Here is a 22,334-nt window from a genome sequence, read left to right as displayed (position 1 = left end):
TTCATTGCTGACATATCCGAGTACCACCTTCGAGTCAGTCCAATACCTTTCTTCTGAAATTTCCATTTCCAATTCCTTTTTCAGCATGTCACCAGTGCGCACAGCAACAACGGCCGCCGACAACTCAAGCCGAGGTATAGTTGTGACTTTGGTTGGTGGAACTCTTGATCTTCCCATCACCAATGAGCAGTGGACTTCACCAGTTGTGCTTACTGCTCTGAGGTAAGTGCACATTCCATATCCAGATGCACTTGCATCAGAAAAATGATGAAGTTCGTAGTGCTGTGCCTTGAAGGTCGAAGGAATGTAGCATCTGTGAACCTTTACGTCTGCAAGGTTTCCCAGGTCACGCAACCAATACTCCCACTGAGGTCGAAGTCTGTCAGGTAAGTTATCATCCTGGCTGAGTTTATCTCGACACATTTGTTGCAAAATCTGCTTTCCCAGCAGAATGAAAGGTGACACAAACCCAAGTGGATTGAACACAGAGGCGACTGTGGCCAATACTCCTCTTCTGGTGAGTGGTTTGTCCTTAACAACTACTCTGAACTGAAATTGATCTGATGCCACACACCATTGTACGCCAAGTGCTCTTTCCATGTGTACTTCACCGAGTGCCATATCTAGCTCTTTGGGAGCTGCAGCGCATTCTTCTTTCGGAAGCGAAGCTAGAACTTTGGTGCTGTTTGAGATGAACTTGTGCAACCGAAGTTTGCCCATGCTGCAGAGTTTGCGTGCTTCATTAACCAGCTGTATTGCCTGATCTTCAGTGTCAACACTTGCTAGTCCGTCATCAACATAGAAGTTGGTTTTGATGAACTTGATGGTTTCTTCATTAAAACTTCCTTCCCCTTCAGCTGCAAGATGCTTGAGGCCATAGTTGGCACAACCTGGAGAAGATGCTGCTCCAAATAGGTGTACCTTCATCCTGTAGACAGTGAATGGAGTTTCAAGGTCACCGTTCTCCCACCACAAGAACCGTAGGTAATCTTGGTCACAAGCATGCACATGGAATTGGTGGAACATGCGTTCGATGTCACACATGAAAGCCACTGGGCCTCTTCGGAAGCGACACAAGACTCCGAGCAAGGTGTTTGTTAGCTCTGGACCAGTGAGGAGATGGTCATTTAAGGAAGCGCCTTGGAACTTGGCAGAGGCATCAAAGACGACACGAATCTTTCCGGGTTTTTGTGGATGATACACACCATGATGTGGGATGTACCATACTGGTGTCTTGTCAATGTCTTGCTCTGTGACCTTTTCAGCATCTCCATGGGCTAAGATGTCATTCATGAATTTCTTATAGTCCATGTAGTACTGCTTGTTACTCTTGAGCCTTTTTTCTAAACATTTGAGGTGATGAATAGCACATACCTTGTTGTTTGGCAGGTTCGGCCTTTCACTCTTTTTTTTTTTTTTTTTTTCTAAATGACATCAGAAACAGCAGTATGCGACATTACGTGATGGCAGAGCTTCAGTTCATCCTTTGTCATTTTTTTTTTTTTTTTTTTTTTTTTTTTTCTCGGCCTTTCACTCTTAAATGGGAGTGGCATTTCAAAATGACCATCCTCCTTGTGCCTAATGCCGGCCTTCATCTTTGTTAAAAATTTGAGATCTTCTTGAGAGACCTTTGTGTCTTCTGGTACTTTCTCAACAAAGTCAGACTTCAACATCTTTAGGACCTCTGTGGGAGAGATCATTTCCTTTATTTGAGTTCTGTAGACATAGTGAACCTTGTTGGTGAGATTTAAAGAGGGATTAATGTCAGGCACCACTTCCTTCACAATGACTTGGTGACTTATTCCGAAGGCGTCTCCATAATCGAGACATGGATTGCCATAACCCACAATACTCCATCCCAGATCAGTTCTTTGCACAAACGGCTGATTTTCCTTTCCAGACACAACCTCACAAGGAACAAGTGCTTGGGGGCAGTTGTACCCAATCAGCAGACCAACATCACAGCTTTGTAGTGGAGCGATCTCACTTGCAATGCAGTCAAGATGAGACCATGCCTTAGCTGTTGCAGGCGATGGAATGTGATCTCGGTTTGCGGGAATAAAGTCTCTGGCATACGTCACTGGTAGGGAAATGGTCTTATTTGAGTAGAACCCTCTGACTTGTAGACCTGAGAACTTGCGACAGGACACAACTGTGTTTCTTGAAGACATAGTAGTGAGCTTTAGCTGAGTCGATTCACCTTTGATATGCAGAGCTTGTGCCGTTTCTTCAAGAATAAAGGTCGTATCGCTCTGTGTATCAAGGAGCACGTACACAAGAATTTCATGCGCTGGCTCACCTTTGGTTGACACCCATACTGGAATAATGGAAGATGTGTGAGTGTCGTCAACATTCTGTGTGACTCTGTTAGAAGTCGCTTCACTTGTTGTTGGTGTGACACTGTTGTCTTGTGAGACATCTGCGTTCGTTTGTCTTGTCCTGTCACTGTTCTTGTGTGGATTTCTCCTTGTTCTGTCTTCCTTCGTGCGATTGTCATGAAGACATGTTGGATGTCTTTTATTACATGTGTCACAGGTTTCTCTCCCTTCGCAATCCTTGGAGCGATGACCAGAGTTCAGACAGCCAAAACATAACTTCTTGTCTTGAACAAACTTTGGTCTCTCAACAATGCTCTCATTTATGAACCTTCTACACTTAAGTAGGCTGTGACTCAACCTTTCACAGTACACACAACTAGCACTAACAGTCCTATCATTTGAGTTAGTTGCTAGCACCTTTGCTCCATTGCCTCTGTTCCTTGTTGTTTTTGCCCCTTCAGTTTCACTTGGCTTCAGAGCAAAGAGAGATGTTATGGGATTACAGGCAATTTTGGCTTCCCGTGAGATGAAATCTACGAATTGGCTGAAGCTTGGAAAGGTGTGAGTCTCTTCTTGCACTTCTGTAACCTTTCTGTTCCACCTTGAAGTAAGCCAATCTGGAAGTTTTGCGAGCATTTTTTGGTTTTCATTGCAGTCATTGAGCACTTCAAGCCCCTTCATTTGCGACATGGCTGTCTTACAGCAGCAAAGGAAGTCAGCAAATGCTTGAAGTTCCATACTGCCTTTAGAGCTTATCTTAGGCCATGCGTCAAGTTTGTCTCTGAAGGCCTTTGCTACGAGGAAGGGATTTCCATACCTCTCTACGAGAACTGTCCATGCTGCATAGTATGCAGACTCTGTGCCAAGCGGGAAGTAGCCTTCTATTGCCTTCCTTGCAGGTCCACTTACATATTTCCTCAGATAATAAGTCTTCTCTTCAGTTGGTATATTTTTCCTGTCAATCAGAGTCTGAAAGGAAATTTTCCAATCATTATATCTGATAGGGTCGCCACTGAATATTGTTGGCTCTGGTACCGGAAGACGACTTGCATTAAGAGACACTGCAAATGCTTTGACCAGATCTTCTGTGTTCACCTCTTGGTGCGGTGTCACATTTCGTGGCGAGGAACACCGTTTCATATGCTGGTCATTGTTTTCAGACTTGACTTCATTTTTATCAGATCTGTGGTGAAGTAGGTTGTATATTTCTTCATCTGAACATTCACTTTGTTCATACACTCGCTGTCGAGCCTTTGCTGCATTCAGCTTTTTTACAGTCTCAAGTCGCTCTACTTCTCTGCGCTTAGCTTCTAGAGCCTTTTGTCTTTGTGCTATTTCTGCTTCTTGCCTTTCAATTTCCTTCATATGGATTTCTTGTTCAAGCAGAACTTGGAGAGCAGCCTCATTTGCTGCAACTTCAGCAGCTGCATCTTGTCTTTTAGCCGAGAGCCGGCTGGAGTGTCTAGAGGAAACCCTCGAATGAGAAGAGAGCTTAGTGTGGTGTGACTTAACACTCATCCTGTCTGAGGCTTCTAACTTAGGCATAGACTCAGTCTCCTTCCATTTTTCATCCCTTTGACTTTTCACATCTGAGGCTACGTATTTAGATGAAGACTCAGTGTCCTTCCAAAGTTCTTCATCTCTTTGAACCTCCGCATTACTTGGGCTTGGACACTTTCTTACAGATTCGATAATTGTCTTTGTTATGGCTTCACACGTATCCATCCTTCGTCTTGTGTCACTATCTGGAGATTCAATACGTCTCAAGTCATCATAGGCTGCATTCACATCCTTAGAAACACTCAAAACCTTGGAAACATGTTCTTGTAGCAGATCCTTTGAGCATTGACCATCTATAGCTCCTTTGGCATTCTTAATGACAACCTTCCACTTCTCATAGCGCACACTGAAACGATGTGCAGCCTTCTTTATGTGCTCACCGTACAGTTCTTTGCCCTTTTCCGTCAATGTACGGACTCGTTGGCTCTGTCGTGCTCTTTGTGAGGTAGTAGAAACATCATCAGCTGTGCCTTCAACTGCTTGTAGTTGCTCATCTGCAGAAAGTTGTTCCACATCACCCTTTTCGCTGACTTCTGGATTAGCCTCAAACTCTGCCATTGTTGGAGGGGTTTGGGTTTTTTGTGTATCTTACTTAGCCTTAATGTAAAGGTGCAGCAGCTTAAATTTGATTTGTTAGTTGAGGAGCAAATGAATATTAATCTTCATTTACTGTTACAACTTTAAAGCACAGTAATTACTATTACTCCTTAAACATCACTTAACATGTATACTTAACTCACATTACATCTCTTCTCCAAGCCAGTAATACTGTTTCTTACAGCAACTGCTGAAGCCCACCATATGCACGATGCACAGGTTACTCATCACAACATTAACTTAACACTGTATGAATATCAGTCACTTGAACAGCAGAAATGTAAACAATGAGAAGGAAAGAAAAAAGAAGAAATATTTCAGTCCTTTGTTTATTTATAAAAGGAAACTTATCTTAATTAATTTTACAGTCCTTTTCCTTTTTATTTCTCTTTCTTGTGGTTAATTATATTGAGTCCTTTAACTGAGGCAACACTTATTTTCGGGGCACCTGAATTTCCTGCGGGGCTGCGTCCTTCATCTACCCGTGCAGAGCGGAGTTCTCACTGTAGCACCCTCAAGGATTGACGTACGCACGATGTAGTTATAAAACAGGGTTTATTCTGGTCTTGGCAACCCGTGAGAACTGCTCACGGACAAAACAATAAAACAAAAACATCACATCAAAATGCGCTCTTGTACATAGTGTCAATCAATCAAAAAAATCCTTAATTACAGAAAATAAACCATTTAAAATACACAAACCTCGTGAGCTGACATCCAGGAAGTGCTAAATAGAGCTTTATGGCCTTATTGCCTTATCTTCCATCTTCTTCGTCAATTATTTTCACTCTTTAAACAATATTTTCTCCATGTGTGGAGCTAACTGTGAGTTGCAGCATGCAGACACCATGTGCGCTAGCAAAAGAAAAGTTGCTGGGTGGAGACCCAAACAGCAAAGCTGTACCCTGCACAGTTCACCACCAGAGGGCGCAAAGGAACAAAATCCAGACATACAGCTTAACAAATATCAAATGCAACAAACATCAAATGCAAAAGACCGTTACACATATCTTTGGTCAGGTGATAAGTGATAGCCTCCGTGATGTCTTTGTGCCTGCGGGAGTTTGACGTGTATAGGGAAGCGCTGTATAAGGTTCCCGTTATTGATGTTTGGGTGGTTGACCCGGACGGATTTTCTCCTGTCACTTTCTCGTCATCCCTGACGTGCTCTCCGTTGTTTTTTCCCTGCTAATTTTAGCATCACACGGCACAGCTTCTGTATCACGTGGTATAAGGCTCCGCCCTTGTCATTTGTTGAGTAGGAAGAGTGAGCGCTTGTTTTCATGCAGAGTACGTCCCGGATCAAAATGTGAAGTTTTACAAATCACCACTTCTTTAGTTAATATCATTTCAGTCTCAGACAATCTCGTTTCTCTTACAGAGGTTGAATGCACCTTCTGCGGATGGCGGTACCACACAGTGTGCGTGGACTTCCCCTGCACAGAAGGCAACTACAAATGCTGTGAATGCTAAATAAACAGAAACAAATGATCCCTGTTGTCTTTGCTTGATGATTGGTTTGAGTCTTGACAATCCACATTGCTGGCGTTGCATCTTTCAATGCCAGCAATGGCAGGTATCAGTGCTCAAACCTTTTGTGTTTGTTTCCAACAAGTTGCCCACCTCGGGAAACAAAAATGTGTTCTTTTACTTGTCAGATGAACATATGAGACACTTTGACTCTTCAGTGCAGTGTGGAGCCTAACAAAGATCTGTTTTGTGTCCCAGCTGATCAGCAGGAGGAGGAGAGTCTGACGGAGCAGCAGAGGAACATTTTCAGCTACTTGGACTCAGCTCAGCCACTACAGAGGAAACAATGAGCTCAACACAGAAGGTGACAGACAGAGCAGGACCATATGACCAAAGATATTTATCACCATATACATTTGAACATTTGCCATAACGATGTAGCTGACGATAGAATTGACACCAGACAAAATACTTTACAGCTGCACAACTTTATTAAAAACCCATCAATGTATTTTCACTGAAACAAGCAGCTGTTGTTTATGTGCATTAAAGTTATATAAAAATGTAACAGTGCAAATGCAAATTCCTCGCTGACAGTTTAACCAAAAGGCGTTTCCAGTGGAAACTGGCCGACACATCCTGAGCATAACCATGTATAATATCCACTAAACTTCAGAAGAGGTTATACAGTCGTGGCCAAAAGGTTTGAGAATTGCATAAATATTGGAACCTGGAGAAGTTGCTGCTTAAGTTTTTATAATAGCATTTTGCCTGCACTCCAGAATGTTATGAGGAGTGATCAGATGAACTGCATCGTCCTTCTTTGCCATGAAAACGAACTTAATCCCCAAAAAGCCTTACCGCTGCATTTCATTGCTGTCATCAAAGGACCTGCTGAGACCATTTCAGTGATCGTCTTCTTAACTCAGGTGAGAATGTTGGCGAGCACGAGGCTGGAGATCATCATGGCTGTATCCCGATTCAGGTTCTGCAGCTTTAAAGTCCTCAAGGGCCACGTACTCAAAGACCGCTAAGGCCGAAGTGCGAGGCTCGTAGGCTCGTGAAATGGGACGTCTAGCCTCCGTCGCGCTGCCCAGGTTGCCTAGCAACCATGATACTAACAGCTGGAAACGTTTCATACAGCTTTGTTTGACAGAAATGAAGGAGAACATATTTAGTTCATTTGTTTCTACATGAGCTCTGTGTGATTTGATGAGTATCTGAGGCTGAGACCACAGGACTGTGAAACATGATTGTTGGGCTTCATTTCTGTGCTGAACAGTCGTTTAAGATTAGCTGTAAATAACAATTAGCTGATGTTGTTCATGAGACTAAAGTCATCTCACTGTGGTAATGTAAATATAATATGGCCAATATTATAGTTATCATATTAATCACTTCACTCACAGACAAGTATCTGTGACAGTGTGTATACAGATGTATCATATATAAGAGACAAATATTGTTCATTTAATATGTTGGTACTAAATGTGGCTGAATGCTTACATATATGTGTAAAAAGCAAATGTAGGAGCTGTGATAACTGTGTCTGATAGAATGAAGAGTAGACTGATATATGAAATATTCCTTTATTGGGTGAGAAAATCAGACCATGTCATAACTGCTGTAAGTCACACAGAATAGATATCAGAGCCTTAAACAGGCTGACGTCTGCTAAATGGGTCAAACTGGGCAGAAAGTCTACAAACACATAACATCCTTATAGAATATGATGTAACACTATAGATCAACTTAGCTCAGAATATATAAAGCATATAAACAGTTACAGCAATATGATGCAACAAACACAGCAGCTACTGATCCAAAATACTCAAAGCTTCATAGAACTGAAACCAACATTTATTTTTAGCTCCATTCTGCTGCTGATACAGACTTTAGGTTTCTGAACATTAAACTTGTTGCTGCCTTTCATAGTGTGTAACTTGAAGGCCCTGAGTACTTTCTCCCACACTGAAAACACTGGGATGATCACATTATTTGAACATTACCTAATAAGACTGATTCAGCACAGACAGTTATGTTAAACTTTCCTAGCAGTCCTTCACAAACAGGGAACAGTCTGTCTATTCTCTCCATCTGTCAGCTGCTGCTGGCTCTTCCTCCTCCTCTTCCTCACACACTGCTGAGTTTGTCCTGGTGGATCATCAGGGCTGCAAAGCCTCACAGATGATGTGCAGCAGTGGCTCCCTCAGTCTGTCCTCACTCTGGACACTTGCAGTCGTCACACATGGAAATCAAATGTGTGATAAGCTGCAGGATTCAAACACAAGTGTAACTTATAAACACATGTTCATACTTTTATTCCACAATCAGAGAGAAAGAAACAGAGAGAGAGTGCAGGACAGACAGACAGGTGACAGTCTCAGGTGTACACACTGCTACACAACAGCACCAGAGAAGCAGGATTTAGTGTTTGTGTTATTACGAGTGTAAACAAGAAGAGTTCCAGATGGTGCAGTGGACACATGTGTGACTGCTGTGATTAAAGCATCTTTCTTTCAGCTTAACGAGTGAACCGTCAGCTCGTTCAAACACACGTTAAAGTGCGTTTGGCTCGACACCAGCGAACAGAGGCAGCAATATAACACAGCTAACATTAACAGTGCAGTGAATCCTGCTTGTGCCGTGATGTTCAGGACTGCAAACCGAGCAGCATCACTGACTTTCAGCTTGTTGTGTTTGTGGATATATGACTGACTTTAATTATCCACAAAATCATCACATTCTCTGTTAGATGAAGGTCGACTATTGAACGGCGTATATTTTAAAGGCTTTAAAACCAAGTTAACGCTGAAAGTACAAACATCACTAATGTCACATAACTCTGCCGACAAGGCATAGCTATGGCTATGAAATGCTCTTTGTGTATCACTTCTTCATTATGAAAGATGTCATTAATGCACTAGTAATGTCTCATCTGGAGTATTGTTCAATCATTTGGTCAGCAGCTAATAAGACAGATCTTAACAGACTTCAGTTAGTCCAGAATAAGGCGTCCAGATTAGTGTGAAGATGTTCATACTATACTAATATTGATAAAATGCATAATAACCTTTCTTGGCTTCCTGTACAGGCTAAAATATTCTATGGCTTACTTGTAGTTCTAAAGAAAGCAATTCTGTTAAACACACCACATTTATTCTGCTCAGCTGCAGTATCCAGATGAAATACATCATCATATTACACAGTTTTCAACAAGCTGCAATTTAGTAAATGCTCGAGTTAAAAGTAACGTTTTGTAAAACTGTTACATTTAGAGCAACTTTTAAGTGGAATAAGTTGCCTTAAAAAATTAGAGAATTATTCAAAACTTCAATGAACACTTAAAAGCCGATTTACAGAGCTTTTAGTTGTTGTAAATATTGTAAGACATGATTTGTTTTTGAAATTTGTGTAATGTGCCTCAATGTTATTGATATTATTATTATTATTATTGATTGCTTATATTTGAACAATTGTGAAACCTCACTGTGGATGTAAGAGTGAAATTATGTGGATATCTTGAATCCACTTTATTGTGTAATATTTTATGTGAGTATTTGACGGAAGACGAGCAACATCTGTTGTGGAAGCTAACGGGGTTCCTTTAGAATAAACAAACATAGGATTTATTATCACTGAATAATTCTGTATAAATCTATACAAATTATAGAAATATGTAATAGGAAACAACAAAATAATCTAAATTATAAAATAATGTGTGTGTGTGTGTGTGTGTGTGTGTGTGTGTGAGTTTGCTTGTGTCAAAATTGGGGACTTCTGTCAGCTCACACACCAGTCAATTGGGGACACCTCTACCTTTGGGGACCAAAACCACCGTCCCCAATTAGATTTACCTCTAACAACGTTCAGCATGCTCTAAAACATATTTTAATCCAAAAATCTCAGCTGTCCCCAAAAGTGACATTTTTTAGATTTTTTGTGTATGTGTATGACATTGCCCCCAAAAATTTTTGCAATCTGTGTATAACTCTATGTTGCCCCTAGTGGAAGTGTGTGAAATTGCAAGAATTTCCACTGTCCCCAAAAGTGACATATCTTGGATTTTTTTGTGTGTGTATTACCTCTCCCTAACCCTTATATTATTATAGTGTAAGATTTCTTTTAATATACTGATCTTTTTTGAAGATCATATTCAACATTCTTTTGTATGAATGGTTTTATATAAACAAACATTTGTTCTCTTGACTGAATAATAGAAATCAGTAGACTATTTAGGAGATTATATTTTCAAAGGGTAAAGAAGACACTAGAAAATACAAAAGAGTCATATTTCACGTAATTATGATATAAATAGTTTTAATATTTTTTAAAGAATTATTTGGCATGATGTGAAGCAGATGCATGAAATAATGGAGCACTTTAGGTTCATATTTGCTTTCTGAACTGCAGCTTGACATAAATTACTCTAAATTCTTGATACTTTTATTGCAAAATATTTAAGATATTTCTTGAATTTCTGTTGGATGGTGCAGGGATCCAAAATTTGGTGAAACAGCTGAGCTAAATTTCAATTTCAATGTTAATACCTTTTAGGCAGTATGTAAAATACTGCCTAAAAGGCATAAAAAGTCACAAGCATATGGCATAAAACTTAATTCTCACCAAAGTTTCTTTAAGAGCTGATCAAAAACTGTGTAAGACAATGGTCATTACATATGGATCATGACAGAAAAAAAATTATATCCTGGATACAAGTGGGAAAGATTAGCTTCTGTAGCATGGTTGACTGGGCCTTAGAGATATGTGCAGAGCTTGACTCAAGTCAAGTTCAAAGTCAGCTTTATTGTGAAAACCCACATGTACAGATGATACACAGGAATTTTAAATTGTAATGCTCCCACGGTCTACAGTGTACAGTGAAAAACTTAAAGATAAAAACAAAACAAAAGTCCTATGTACAACATAATACAATGAACACTAGTGTCATACAATCAGAGTGCTTTTGGGAAAGAGTTCGTGTGCAAGTGGGGGTGGGGCAGTAAGTCAAAGGGCAATGTTTAGAGTTTTGTATGTCTGTCGGGTGGGGGGGCTCAGAGGAAAGAGATGAATGCAGGTCTGGAGTTCGTGTGTGTGTGTGAGAGTGAAGAGGGACAGAGCAGGTACAGCCTAAAGATAGGGGAGGTGAGGTAAGACCTCTATGTCACCATAGGCCTTGATCGCAGCCATAGAGGTGTGTGCAAGCAGCAGCATGTAGAGCAGCTTTAAAGGTATGAAAAGTGATTAAAACTTTTTTAGTTTTTAATACCTATATCTTAAGGGTTCTGCTGACAAGTTTCAGCATTTTCTGTTTGAATGTAAGAAAGTTATTTAGTAATAACTGCTAATACTGGTTTGCTAGATGTGCCCTTGATGATTTGGGGGAAAAAAGACTTGAGCTAATTAGCCCGAAAAAGCTAGCCACATATAAGTTACACATTCAGAGCCGTCTTGGATTAAACATCAAGGGATGTTTGAATGAACCAAACTTTCAATATTTTAGGGGATTTAATTTTTTTTATGCTTTTATGATTCTAAAATAATAAAGGATGTTTATTAGCATCCTTAAGTTTTTCATGTGCAAGCTAACAATGAGGATTATCTTGTTAATTAAGAGAGGCTAATGAAACGGAAAAAATAAATAAGCTTTATAAAGAGGAATATTATGCTATTTGTTTAATTTATTTATTTATTATTCTGAAACAAAGAAACATAAATAAGCTGCAGGATTTTGAATGTCCGCATTTAGGTTAAAGTGGAGTGTATTTGTGTTAGAAACATCCCCAAAAGTCATAAGTATACTGTATGGCATACCTATGACTATAGTCAGATATGTTTTTGTATTGTTTTTTACAAATAGTGTCATGTCCCTTTTTCAGTATAACTCAATACATGAAGTTCGAGAACAATTTATCAGTGATCACCACACTCAAGAGTTATGTTGTAAAATCCTTCATTATGTCAAAGATATGACAATATGGAACAGTTACCAATCAGAATGAGGACTAAGATAAAGCAATCCATCCCCCAAATCATTACACATATCTTAATATATGCAGATGTTTAATAATCCGAGTTCATTGTATTAACCAGTTCCCTAAGGAAAGTTTCTCATTGAATGTCCCCATTTAGGTTAAAGAGGAGTGTATTTGTGTTAGAAACATCCCCAAAAGTCATAAGTATATGGCATACCTATGACTATAGTCGGATATGTTTTTGTATTGTTTTTTACAAATAGTGTCATGTCCCTTTTTCAGTATAACTCCATCCCCCAAATCATTACACATACCTCAACATATGCATATGTTGAGGTATGTGTAATGAGTTCGTTGTATTTACCAGTTCCTTAAGGAAAGTTTCTCATTGAATGTCCCCATTTAGGTTAAAGCGGAGTGTATTTGTGTTAGAAACGTCCCCAAAAGTCATAAGTATATGGCATTCTAATGACTATAGTTGGATATGCTTTGGGATTTTTTTAAAAGATGTTATCATGTTCCTTTTTTCTGTATAAATCTACCTATAAAGTCAACAAACAATTTATCAGTGATCACCTCACTCAAGTAAGGGTTATTGTTGTAAAATCCTTCATTATGTCTAAGATTTGAAAATATGGAACAAATACCAATCAGAATGAGGACTAAGATAAAGCAATCCATCCCCCAAATCATTACACATATCTTAATATATGCAGATGTTTAATAATCAGAGTTCATTGTATTAACCAGTTCCCTAACGAAAGTTTCCCATTGAATGTCCCCATTTAGGTTAAAGCGGAGTGTATTTGTGTTAGAAACGTCCCCAAAAGTCATAAGCATATGGCATACTAATGACTATAGTTGGATATGTTGCGGGATTTTTTTTCTAAAAATAGTATCATGTCCCTTTTTCAGTATAAATCTATCCATGAAGTCTGTAAACAATTTATCAATGATCCCCACACTCAAGCAAGGGTTATGTTGAAAAAAAAAAAACCTTCATTATGTCTAAGATTTAAAAATACAGAACAAATACCAATCAGAATGAGGACTAAGATAAAGAAATCAATCCGAAAAGTAGTTACACATACCTTGACATATGCATGTGTTTAATGATCAGAGTTCATTGTATTAACCAGTTCCCTAAGGAAAGTTTCCAACTGAATGTCCCCATTTAGGTTAAAGAGGAGTGTATTTGTTAGAAATATCCCCAAAAGTCATAAATATACTGTACGGCATACCTATGACTATAGTCAGATATGTTTTTGTATTGTTTTTTACAAATAGTGTCATGTCCCTTTTTCAGTATAACTCAATACATGAAGTTCGAGAACAATTTATCAGTGATCACCACACTCAAGAGTTATGTTGTAAAATCCTTCATTATGTCAAAGATATGAAAATATGGAACAGTTACCAATCAGACTGAGGACTAAGATAAAGCAATCCATCCCCCAAATCATTACACATATCTTAATATATGCAGATGTTTAATAATCCGAGTTCATTGTATTAACCAGTTCCCTAAGGAAAGTTTCCCATTGAATGTCCCCATTTAGGTTAAAGAGGAGTGTATTTGTGTTAGAAACATCCCCAAAAGTCATAAGTATATGGCATACCTATGACTATAGTCGGATATGTTTTTGTATTGTTTTTTAAAAATAGTGTCATGTCCCTTTTTCAGTATAACTCCATACATGAAGTTCGAGAACAATTTATCAGTGATCACCACACTCAAGAGTTATGTTGTAAAATCCTTCATTATGTCAAAGATATGAAAATATGGAACAAATACCAATCAGAAGGAGGATTAAGATAAAGTAATCCATCCCCCAAATCATTACACATACCTCAACATATGCATATGTTGAGGTATGTGTAATGAGTTCGTTGTATTTACCAGTTCCCTAAGGAAAGTTTCTCATTGAATGTCCCCATTTAGGTTAAAGAGGAGTGTATTTGTGTTAGAAACGTCCCCAAAAGTCATAAGTATATGGCATTCTAATGACTATAGTTGGATATGCTTTGGGATTTTTTAAAAGATGTTATCATGTTCCCTTTTTCTGTATAAATCTACCTATAAAGTCAACAAACAATTTATCAGTGATCACCTCACTCAAGTAAGGGTTATTGTTGTAAAATCCTTCATTATGTCTAAGATTTGAAAATATGGAACAAATACCAATCAGAATGAGGACTAAGATAAAGCAATCCATCCCCCAAATCATTACACATATCTTAATATATGCAGATGTTTAATAATCAGAGTTCATTGTATTAACCAGTTCCCTAACGAAAGTTTCCCATTGAATGTCCCCATTTAGGTTAAAGCGGATTGTATTTGTGTTAAAAACGTCCCCAAAGGTCATAAGCATATGGCATACTAATGACTATAGTTGGATATGCTTTGTATTTTTTTTTTTAAATAGTATCATGTCCCTTTTTCAGTATAAATCTATCCATGAAGTCTGTAAACAATTTATCAATGATCCCCACACTCAAGCAAGGGTTATGTTAAAAAAAAAGAACAACCCCTTCATTATGTCTAAGATTTAAAAATACAGAACAAATACCAATCAGAATGAGGACTAAGATAAAGAAATCAATCCGAAAAGTAGTTACACATACCTTAACATATGCATGTGTTTAATGATCAGAGTTCATTGTATTAACCAGTTCCCTAAGGAAAGTTTCCCATTGAATGTCCCCATTTAGGTTAAAGCGGAGTGTATTTGTGTTAAAAACGTCCCCAAAAGTCATAAGCATATGGCATACTAATGACTATAGTTGGATATGCTTTGTATTTTTTTTTTAAATACTATCATGTCCCCTTTTCAGTATAAATCTATTCATGAAGTCTGTAAACAATTTATCAATGATCCCCACAGTCAAGCAAGGGTTATGTAAAAAAAAAAAAAACCCTTCATTATGTCTAAGATTTAAAAATACAGAACAAATACCAATCAGAATGAGGACTAAGATTAAGAAATCAATCCGAAAAGTAGTTACACACACCTTAACATATGCGTGTGTTTAATAATCAGAGTTCATTGTATTTACCAGTTCCCTAAGGAAAGTTTCCCATTGAATGTCCCCATTTAGGTTAAAGAGGAGTGTATTTGTGTTAGAAACATCCCCAAAAGTCATAAGTATATGGCATACCTATGACTATAGTCGGATATGTTTTTGTATTGTTTTTTACAAATAGTGTCATGTCCCTTTTTCAGTATAACTCCATACATGAAGTTCGAGAACAATTTATCAGTGATCACCACACTCAAGAGTTATGTTGTAAAATCCTTCATTATGTCAAAGATATGAAAATATGGAACAAATACCAATCAGACTGAGGACTAAGATAAAGCAATCCATCCCCCAAATCATTACACATATCTTAATATATGCAGATGTTTAATAATCCGAGTTCATTGTATTAACCAGTTCCCTAAGGAAAGTTTCCCATTGAATGTCCCCATTTAGGTTAAAGAGGAGTGTATTTGTGTTAGAAACATCCCCAAAAGTCATAAGTATATGGCATACCTATGACTATAGTCGGATATGTTTTTGTATTGTTTTTTAAAAATAGTGTCATGTCCCTTTTTCAGTATAACTCCATACATGAAGTTCGAGAACAATTTATCAGTGATCACCACACTCAAGAGTTATGTTGTAAAATCCTTCATTATGTCAAAGATATGAAAATATGGAACAAATACCAATCAGAAGGAGGATTAAGATAAAGTAATCCATCCCCCAAATCATTACACATACCTCAACATATGCATATGTTGAGGTATGTGTAATGAGTTCGTTGTATTTACCAGTTCCCTAAGGAAAGTTTCTCATTGAATGTCCCCATTTAGGTTAAAACGGAGTGTATTTGTGTTAGAAACGTCCCCAAAAGTCATAAGTATATGGCATTCTAATGACTATAGTTGGATATGCTTTGGGATTTTTTTAAAAGATGTTATCATGTTCCTTTTTTCTGTATAAATCTACCTATAAAGTCAACAAACAATTTATCAGTGATCTCCTCACTCAAGTAAGGGTTATTGTTGTAAAATCCTTCATTATGTCTAAGATTTGAAAATATGGAACAAATACCAATCAGAATGAGGACTAAGATAAAGCAATCCATCCCCCAAATCATTACACATATCTTAATATATGCAGATGTTTAATAATCAGAGTTCATTGTATTAACCAGTTCCCTAACGAAAGTTTCCCATTGAATGTCCCCATTTAGGTTAAAGCGGAGTGTATTTGTGTTAGAAACGTCCCCAAAAGTCATAAGCATATGGCATACTAATGACTATAGTTGGATATGCTTTGCATTTTTTTTTTTTAAATGCTATCATGTCCCTATTTTCTGTATAAATCTATGCATGAAGTCGGAGAACAATTTATCAATGATTCCCACACTCAAGTAAGGGTTATGTTGTAAAATCCTTCATTATGTCTAAGATTTGAAAATATGGAACAAATACCAATCAGAATGAGGACTAAGATACAGCAATCCATCCTCCAGATCATTACACATACTTTAACACAGGGGTCCCCAATCCCAGTCCACGAGGGCCGGTGTCCCTGCAGGTTTTAGATGTGTCCTTGATCCATCACAGCTGATTTAAATGGATAAATTACCATCTCAACATGTCTTGAATTGTGATTCAGGTGTGTTGACCCAGGGTGAGATCTAAAACCTGCAGGGACACCGGCCCTCGTGGACTGGGATTGGGGACCCATGCTTTAACATGAGCAAATATTTAATAATCAGAGTTCATTGTGTTTACCAGTTCCCTAAGGAAAGTTTCCCATTGAATGTCCCCATTTAGGTTAAAGCGGAGTGTATTTGTGTTAACAACGTCCCCAAAAGTCATAAGTATATGGCATACTAATGACTATAGTTGGATATTTTTCATAATTTTTTTCTAAAAATAGTATCATGTTCTTTTTCAGTATAAATCTATCCATGAAGTCTGTAAACAATTTATCAATGATCCCCACACTCAAGGGTTATGTTAAAAAAAAAAACCTTCACTATGTCTAAGATTTAAAAATACGGAACAAATACCAATCAGAATGAGAACTAAGACAAAGAAATCCATCCGAAAAGTAGTTACACATACCTTAACATATGCAGATGTTTAATAATCAGAGTTTATTGTATTAACTAGTTCCCTAAGGAAAGTTTCCCATTGAATGTCCCCATTTACGTTAAAGCGGAGTGTTTTTGTGTTAGAAACGTCCCCAAAAGTCATAAGAGTCAGGTATACCAATAACTATTGCTGCATATGTTTTTGCAATTTTTAAATGGAGGTATATTTCTGTATTTAGTATTAATCTACCCTTGAGATCAGTGACAAAACCGTTAATGGTCACTGATCGTTAATGACGATCAGTTAATGATCACTGTACTCTGGTACTATATCAATTCAATTTCATTTATGTATATCCTTTTGATTGTCCTCATTCAGGTTAATGCAGTGCATTTTTGTTAGAAATGTCCCCGGAAGTCATAAGAGTCATCTTCTTTGGCAGTTTTTAATTGTCGCTTGTCTATTTGTTATTCATGTTAAATCTACTCGTAACATCAGTGAAAACTAAAATTAAGATATCCATTCTAAAATCGTACAGCTTGTCTTATCACTCACAGATCTTTAATACTGTACTCATTGGTGCCCTGATGTAAAGGATATTTTGATTGCTTCTAATGTAGGTTAAAGTAGTGTGTTTATTAATAATTAAATTAAATCTTTTATGATAGGTTTGGATAGTTTCTGAAAATCAAATGAACTCTTGGTAATTGTGTTCAAATTATCTGTGTTAACAATTCATAGGTGAAATTAGAAATTTCTTTTAGTTTAAATAGAATATAAAAACTAGTTTAACTGTCTAATGTTTGCCTATTTAACTTATGTTTATCTACTCAAGACTAACCAAGCTGAAGCAGCATCATGAGAAATGCCTGAAATGTAAAAAAAAAATTGATCTGCAAAATCCAGATTCCTCAAGCAATGAGATTGAGTCTCTTCTGTCAGGTATGGAGCCAACAAAAACACAATAGAATAAGAAAACGGATCAAGATGAAGACAGGGGACCAGGGACTTCTTCCCAGTGAACATATTTGGAAGCAAAGTTCTTGCCTTACAATTTGCTGGTAACAAACACTCAATAGTACAGATGATTTTTTTTTATCCAAGTTTCTCTGCATTAATGATGTGCATATAAACTCCCAAAACAACACAGTAGTAAAAAATGCAGTCAAAAATTTAAATTGTTCTGTGGCCGAGACATTGGACATAGTTTTGATTTCTTCAAGATAAATAGAGACCTTAATTATTGTTTGGATTATTGTTAGATTGGGTAGTTAACATTACATTGTACTTTGAAGGAATTGCCTTTAAGGGAAGTAATATCCCCAAAACTGACATAAAATAACTTGTGTATGTGTGTATTGCTGAAGACCCAAAAGGGAAGTATGGTCCCCAAAACTGACATAAAATAACTTGTGTATGTGTGTATTGCTGAAGACCCCGAATGGAAGTAAGGTCCCCAAAAGTGGCATAAAATAGTTTGTGTATGTGTGTGTCGCCGAAGACCCCAAATGGAAGTAAGGTCCCCAAAAGTGGCATAATATAGTTTTTTTTATCTGTGTATCGCTGAAGACCCCAAAGGGGACATTAAACATTCCCAGTCCCCAATGGGAAGGTAAAAATACTGTCTGGACAAAAGTTGCTTAAAATGAAAATCTCAAGTGATTTTTTATTTCTGTGGTCTTGGAGGAGTAAAACTGAGTTGCCAGCTTGCTTCTAAACCATACAGAAAGTGGTGTCCCCAAAGGGGGGGAGTTAAGATATGCGACCCCAAACGGGACTTAAGCGAGTATGTGTGTGTGTGTGTGTGTGTGTGTGTGTGTGTGTGTGTGTGTGTGTGCATGATTTTAGTGTTTGAACAGTCATGAATTATCTTTAACAGGAGGTTGGATGTAATGTGTTAGAACTACCAGCAGGTGGGGATAAGAGACCTTTAAGGTGTTTGGTGCCACGCTCCACCTTCAGGTTTAAAACTAGTGTTAATGGAGTTTGAAGGTTGAGTTTGTTCCACGACTGCATTTCACTCACTGCCTCTGTTTGTATCTCTGTCACTGCAGGACCAACATGGAGCCAGAAGTCAGCGCTCTCAGGAGGCCGACAAACCTCACAGAAGAAAGGGAGAGAAAAAACACACCTGTGACGAGTGTGGGAAGGGTTTTACTGTGAGGGCTTCACTAAAACGGCATCAGGTCATCCACACTGGAGAGAGACCGTTCAGCTGTGACTTGTGTGGAAAGTCTTTTTCCAGGAAGGGTTACCTAAAAACACACCAACTCATCCACAGTGGAGTTAAAGCGTACAGCTGTGATCAGTGTGGCAGAGCTTTTACTCACAGTAGCCACTTACAGAGGCATCTAGTTACCCACTCTGGAATTAAGGCATACAGCTGTGACGAGTGTGGAAAGTCTTTTTCCTTGAAGGGTCACCTAAAAGAACACCAACTCATCCACAGTGGAGTTAAAGCGTACAGCTGTGATCAGTGTGGCAGAGCTTTTACTCGCAGTAGAAGCTTACAGAGTCATCTAGTTACCCACTCTGAAATTAAGCCATACAGCTGTGACGAGTGTGGGAAGGGTTTTACTGTGAGGGCTAAACTAAAACGGCATCAGGTCATCCACACTGGAGAGAGACCGTTCAGCTGTGACGAGTGTGGAAAGTCTTTTTCCTTGAAGGGTCACCTAAAAGAACACCAACTCGTCCACAGTGGAGTTAAAGCGTACAGCTGTGATCAGTGTGGCAGAGCTTTTACTCGCAGTAGCCACTTACAGAAGCATCTAGTTACCCACTCTGGAATTAAGCCATACAGCTGTGACGACTGTGGGAAGGGTTTTACTGTGACGGCTTCACTAAAACAGCATCAGGTCATCCACACTGGAGAGAGACCGTTCAGCTGTGACTTGTGTGGAAAGTCTTTTTCCTTCAAGCGTTCCCTAAAAGAACACCAACTCATCCACAGTGGAGTTAAAGCGTACAGCTGTGATCAGTGTAGCAGAGCTTTTACTCAAAGTAGCCACTTACAGAGTCATCTAGTTACCCACTCTGGAATTAAGGCATACAGCTGTGACATCTGTGGAAAAACCTTCAGCCAGAGAGGGTACCGAAATACACACCTACGCATTCACACCAGACATGATGTGTACTGCTGTGAACAGTGTGGCAAATACTTTACAACAGACGCACACTTACAACGACACATGTTTACCCACACTGAGGAGAGACCTTATCAATGTGACCTGTGTGAGAAGACTTTTAAAACTCCACATCACCTGAGACGACACCAACAGATCCACACCAGAAAGAGACTCTACAAGTGCAGCTACTGTGAGGTATGTATTTATATTGTTATCTTGTCATTTTAGCCTGACTGTTTGGAACTACTCTGCTCATTAAACTGTGTTAGCATGTTAGCAATTCTACTGCATGGAAAAGCAGCTCTGAGTGATTATTCAGATTTTCCTTTCAGTTATGATTTTAGTATTACTGTAGTATTATGGTGGTAGTATTGTAGTTATTGCAGCCCAGTAAACTGAGTGTGTTAACTGAAACAGTCAAATGTAGTTGGACGTCTGCAGAGATGCTCTTTATTTCAGGCGACGTTCAGGATACAAATGTTGAAGGACTGACTTACACTGTCTTTGTGTCTTTGTTTAGAAGCAGAGCGACACAGATGGATCCAGTTCTCAACCCTGTCATCACTGTGGTGGTGGGAAAGACTTTCATTGTGACCTCTGTGGAAAAACTTTCAGTCAGCAAAAGACCCTAAAAGTACATCAACGTAGACACACTGGAGACAAACTGAAATACTGCAAAGAATGTGGGAGAAGCTTCACCACATCAAGTGATTTAAAACAACATGAACTGATTCACAGTGGGGTTAAAAAGCACCTCTGTGATCAGTGTGGGTCATCCTTCACCACTGCAGGTCAGCTTAAATCACACAAACGAGTCCACACAGGAGAGAAACCACACAAGTGCAGACACTGTGAGAGAAGCTTCTCACGGTCAGGTAGTCGTAACATTCATGAACGTGCACACATGGAAGGAAACTACAGCTGTGAGCAGTGTGACAAGAGCTTCAGGAATCTCAGTTCATACTCTGCACACAAACGATCCCACGTTACTAATAAACTGTTTCACTGTTACCAATGTGCCCAAACATTCACCTCATTGTCTGCTCTGTGCAAACATCAGCGCGATCACTCAGGGCTGAAATCACTCCCATCACTGGATCACAGTGAATCTGAAGACACAGAAAGATCCTCTGGTTTCTGTGTCAGACTCAAAAAGCTTGAGATCAGGCTCCACAGAGTTCAGATAGAATCTCCTGTAAAAATCTGATGAGGCAGCTGTGAATCAAACTCTTCCCCTAGTTCCATTTTAAGCTTTCAAAACTGTCCTACTGTAGTGTTCATGTCAAGTGGTTAGCTTTCTTTTCATCAGTTGGTTGAAAACTCTGTTTCCTATTATAAAGTTTTTGTTTTAATGTATTTTGATCCACATAAATGTTTTCTTGTTCAGGTTCTTTATGTTATTGAATCTTGCAAATGTTAAATAAAAAATTCAAATGTAAAATATCTTCACTGATGGTACAAATAAACTGTCCTTTCAGCTTTAGCTCCTAATTTATTCATTATTTATGGATGTAGCACAGCAGCCGTCTCTTGATTAACACATGGAGGGCTCGGGATCTGATGGTGTCGTCTCCCTAATTTGCCCACTCAGTAAATCTCACTCATGGCCAAGAAATTGAAATAAACCTTGTTTCCCTGCTGGATAGTGATCCACTGTAACTCTGCTCCTCCTTCCTGTTTAGGATTTCTGTGGCTGAAGTAAAATTCCCTCCATCCATCACTTATCCCAGCTAACCCAAAGTGAAATAAAGTTTTGCTGGTCTTAAAAAAGCGTTACAATAATGGGCATTACCAATGCAAACTGAATGATACAGAAGATGAAAGAAGAGACTTTGATCAGTTAATAAAGCTCATGATCTGGATTCATTGTGGCTGCTACACAGATACTTCTGGGTCACTTCTCTCAGTTAGGAACCTTCCTCACCAAACTGACTGTTGGACCACACCCCTGGTTTCATGAGAAATAGTTTCAGCCATGATTTCTCTTCCTGTATTTCAGAGTAAAGACTGAAGTGACAAATGGAAGCATGTTTAAAAACACAATGTGAGAGAGACGTTGAGGTCCTTAGAAGTTACCCTGGGTTTTTCTGTCACCCTGCTAGATGTTACACACCTTGTTATTGGACTGATTTCTACTGCTGGACTACTCCTGCGGAGAGTAACAATACTCTTACTAATTAGCTCCCT

General features: G+C 38.6%; 2 protein-coding genes across 2 annotated transcripts; one reads left to right on the top strand and one right to left on the bottom strand.

Annotated features, from left to right (window-relative positions):
• Positions 1 to 3,183: 3,183 nt before the first annotated feature.
• On the bottom strand, positions 3,184 to 4,436 carry LOC146577187 (uncharacterized). The gene is given in 2 exon segments (XM_085251977.1): positions 3,184 to 3,380; positions 3,383 to 4,436. Coding segments are annotated over 2 exon segments (1,125 nt in total). The 3' UTR covers positions 3,184 to 3,309.
• Positions 4,437 to 6,211: 1,775 nt separating this feature from the next.
• On the top strand, positions 6,212 to 21,630 carry LOC146577186 (uncharacterized). The gene is made up of 3 exons (XM_085251964.1): positions 6,212 to 6,309; positions 19,074 to 20,342; positions 20,668 to 21,630. The coding sequence occupies exons 1-3, from the start codon at positions 6,292 to 6,294 to the stop codon at positions 21,352 to 21,354; spliced, it is 1,974 nt and encodes a 657-aa protein (XP_085108090.1). The 5' UTR covers positions 6,212 to 6,291; the 3' UTR covers positions 21,355 to 21,630.
• The last annotated feature ends 704 nt before the right edge of the window (positions 21,631 to 22,334 follow it).

This window comes from Mchenga conophoros, linkage group LG3 (genome assembly GCF_057382185.1).
Source record: "Mchenga conophoros isolate Kocher_MC1m ecotype Shallow Benthic linkage group LG3, M_conophoros_male_GT1.1, whole genome shotgun sequence".
In the NCBI taxonomy this organism is placed as follows: Eukaryota; Metazoa; Chordata; class Actinopteri; order Cichliformes; family Cichlidae; genus Mchenga; species Mchenga conophoros.
This window is presented reverse-complemented; position numbering and strand designations above follow the sequence as displayed.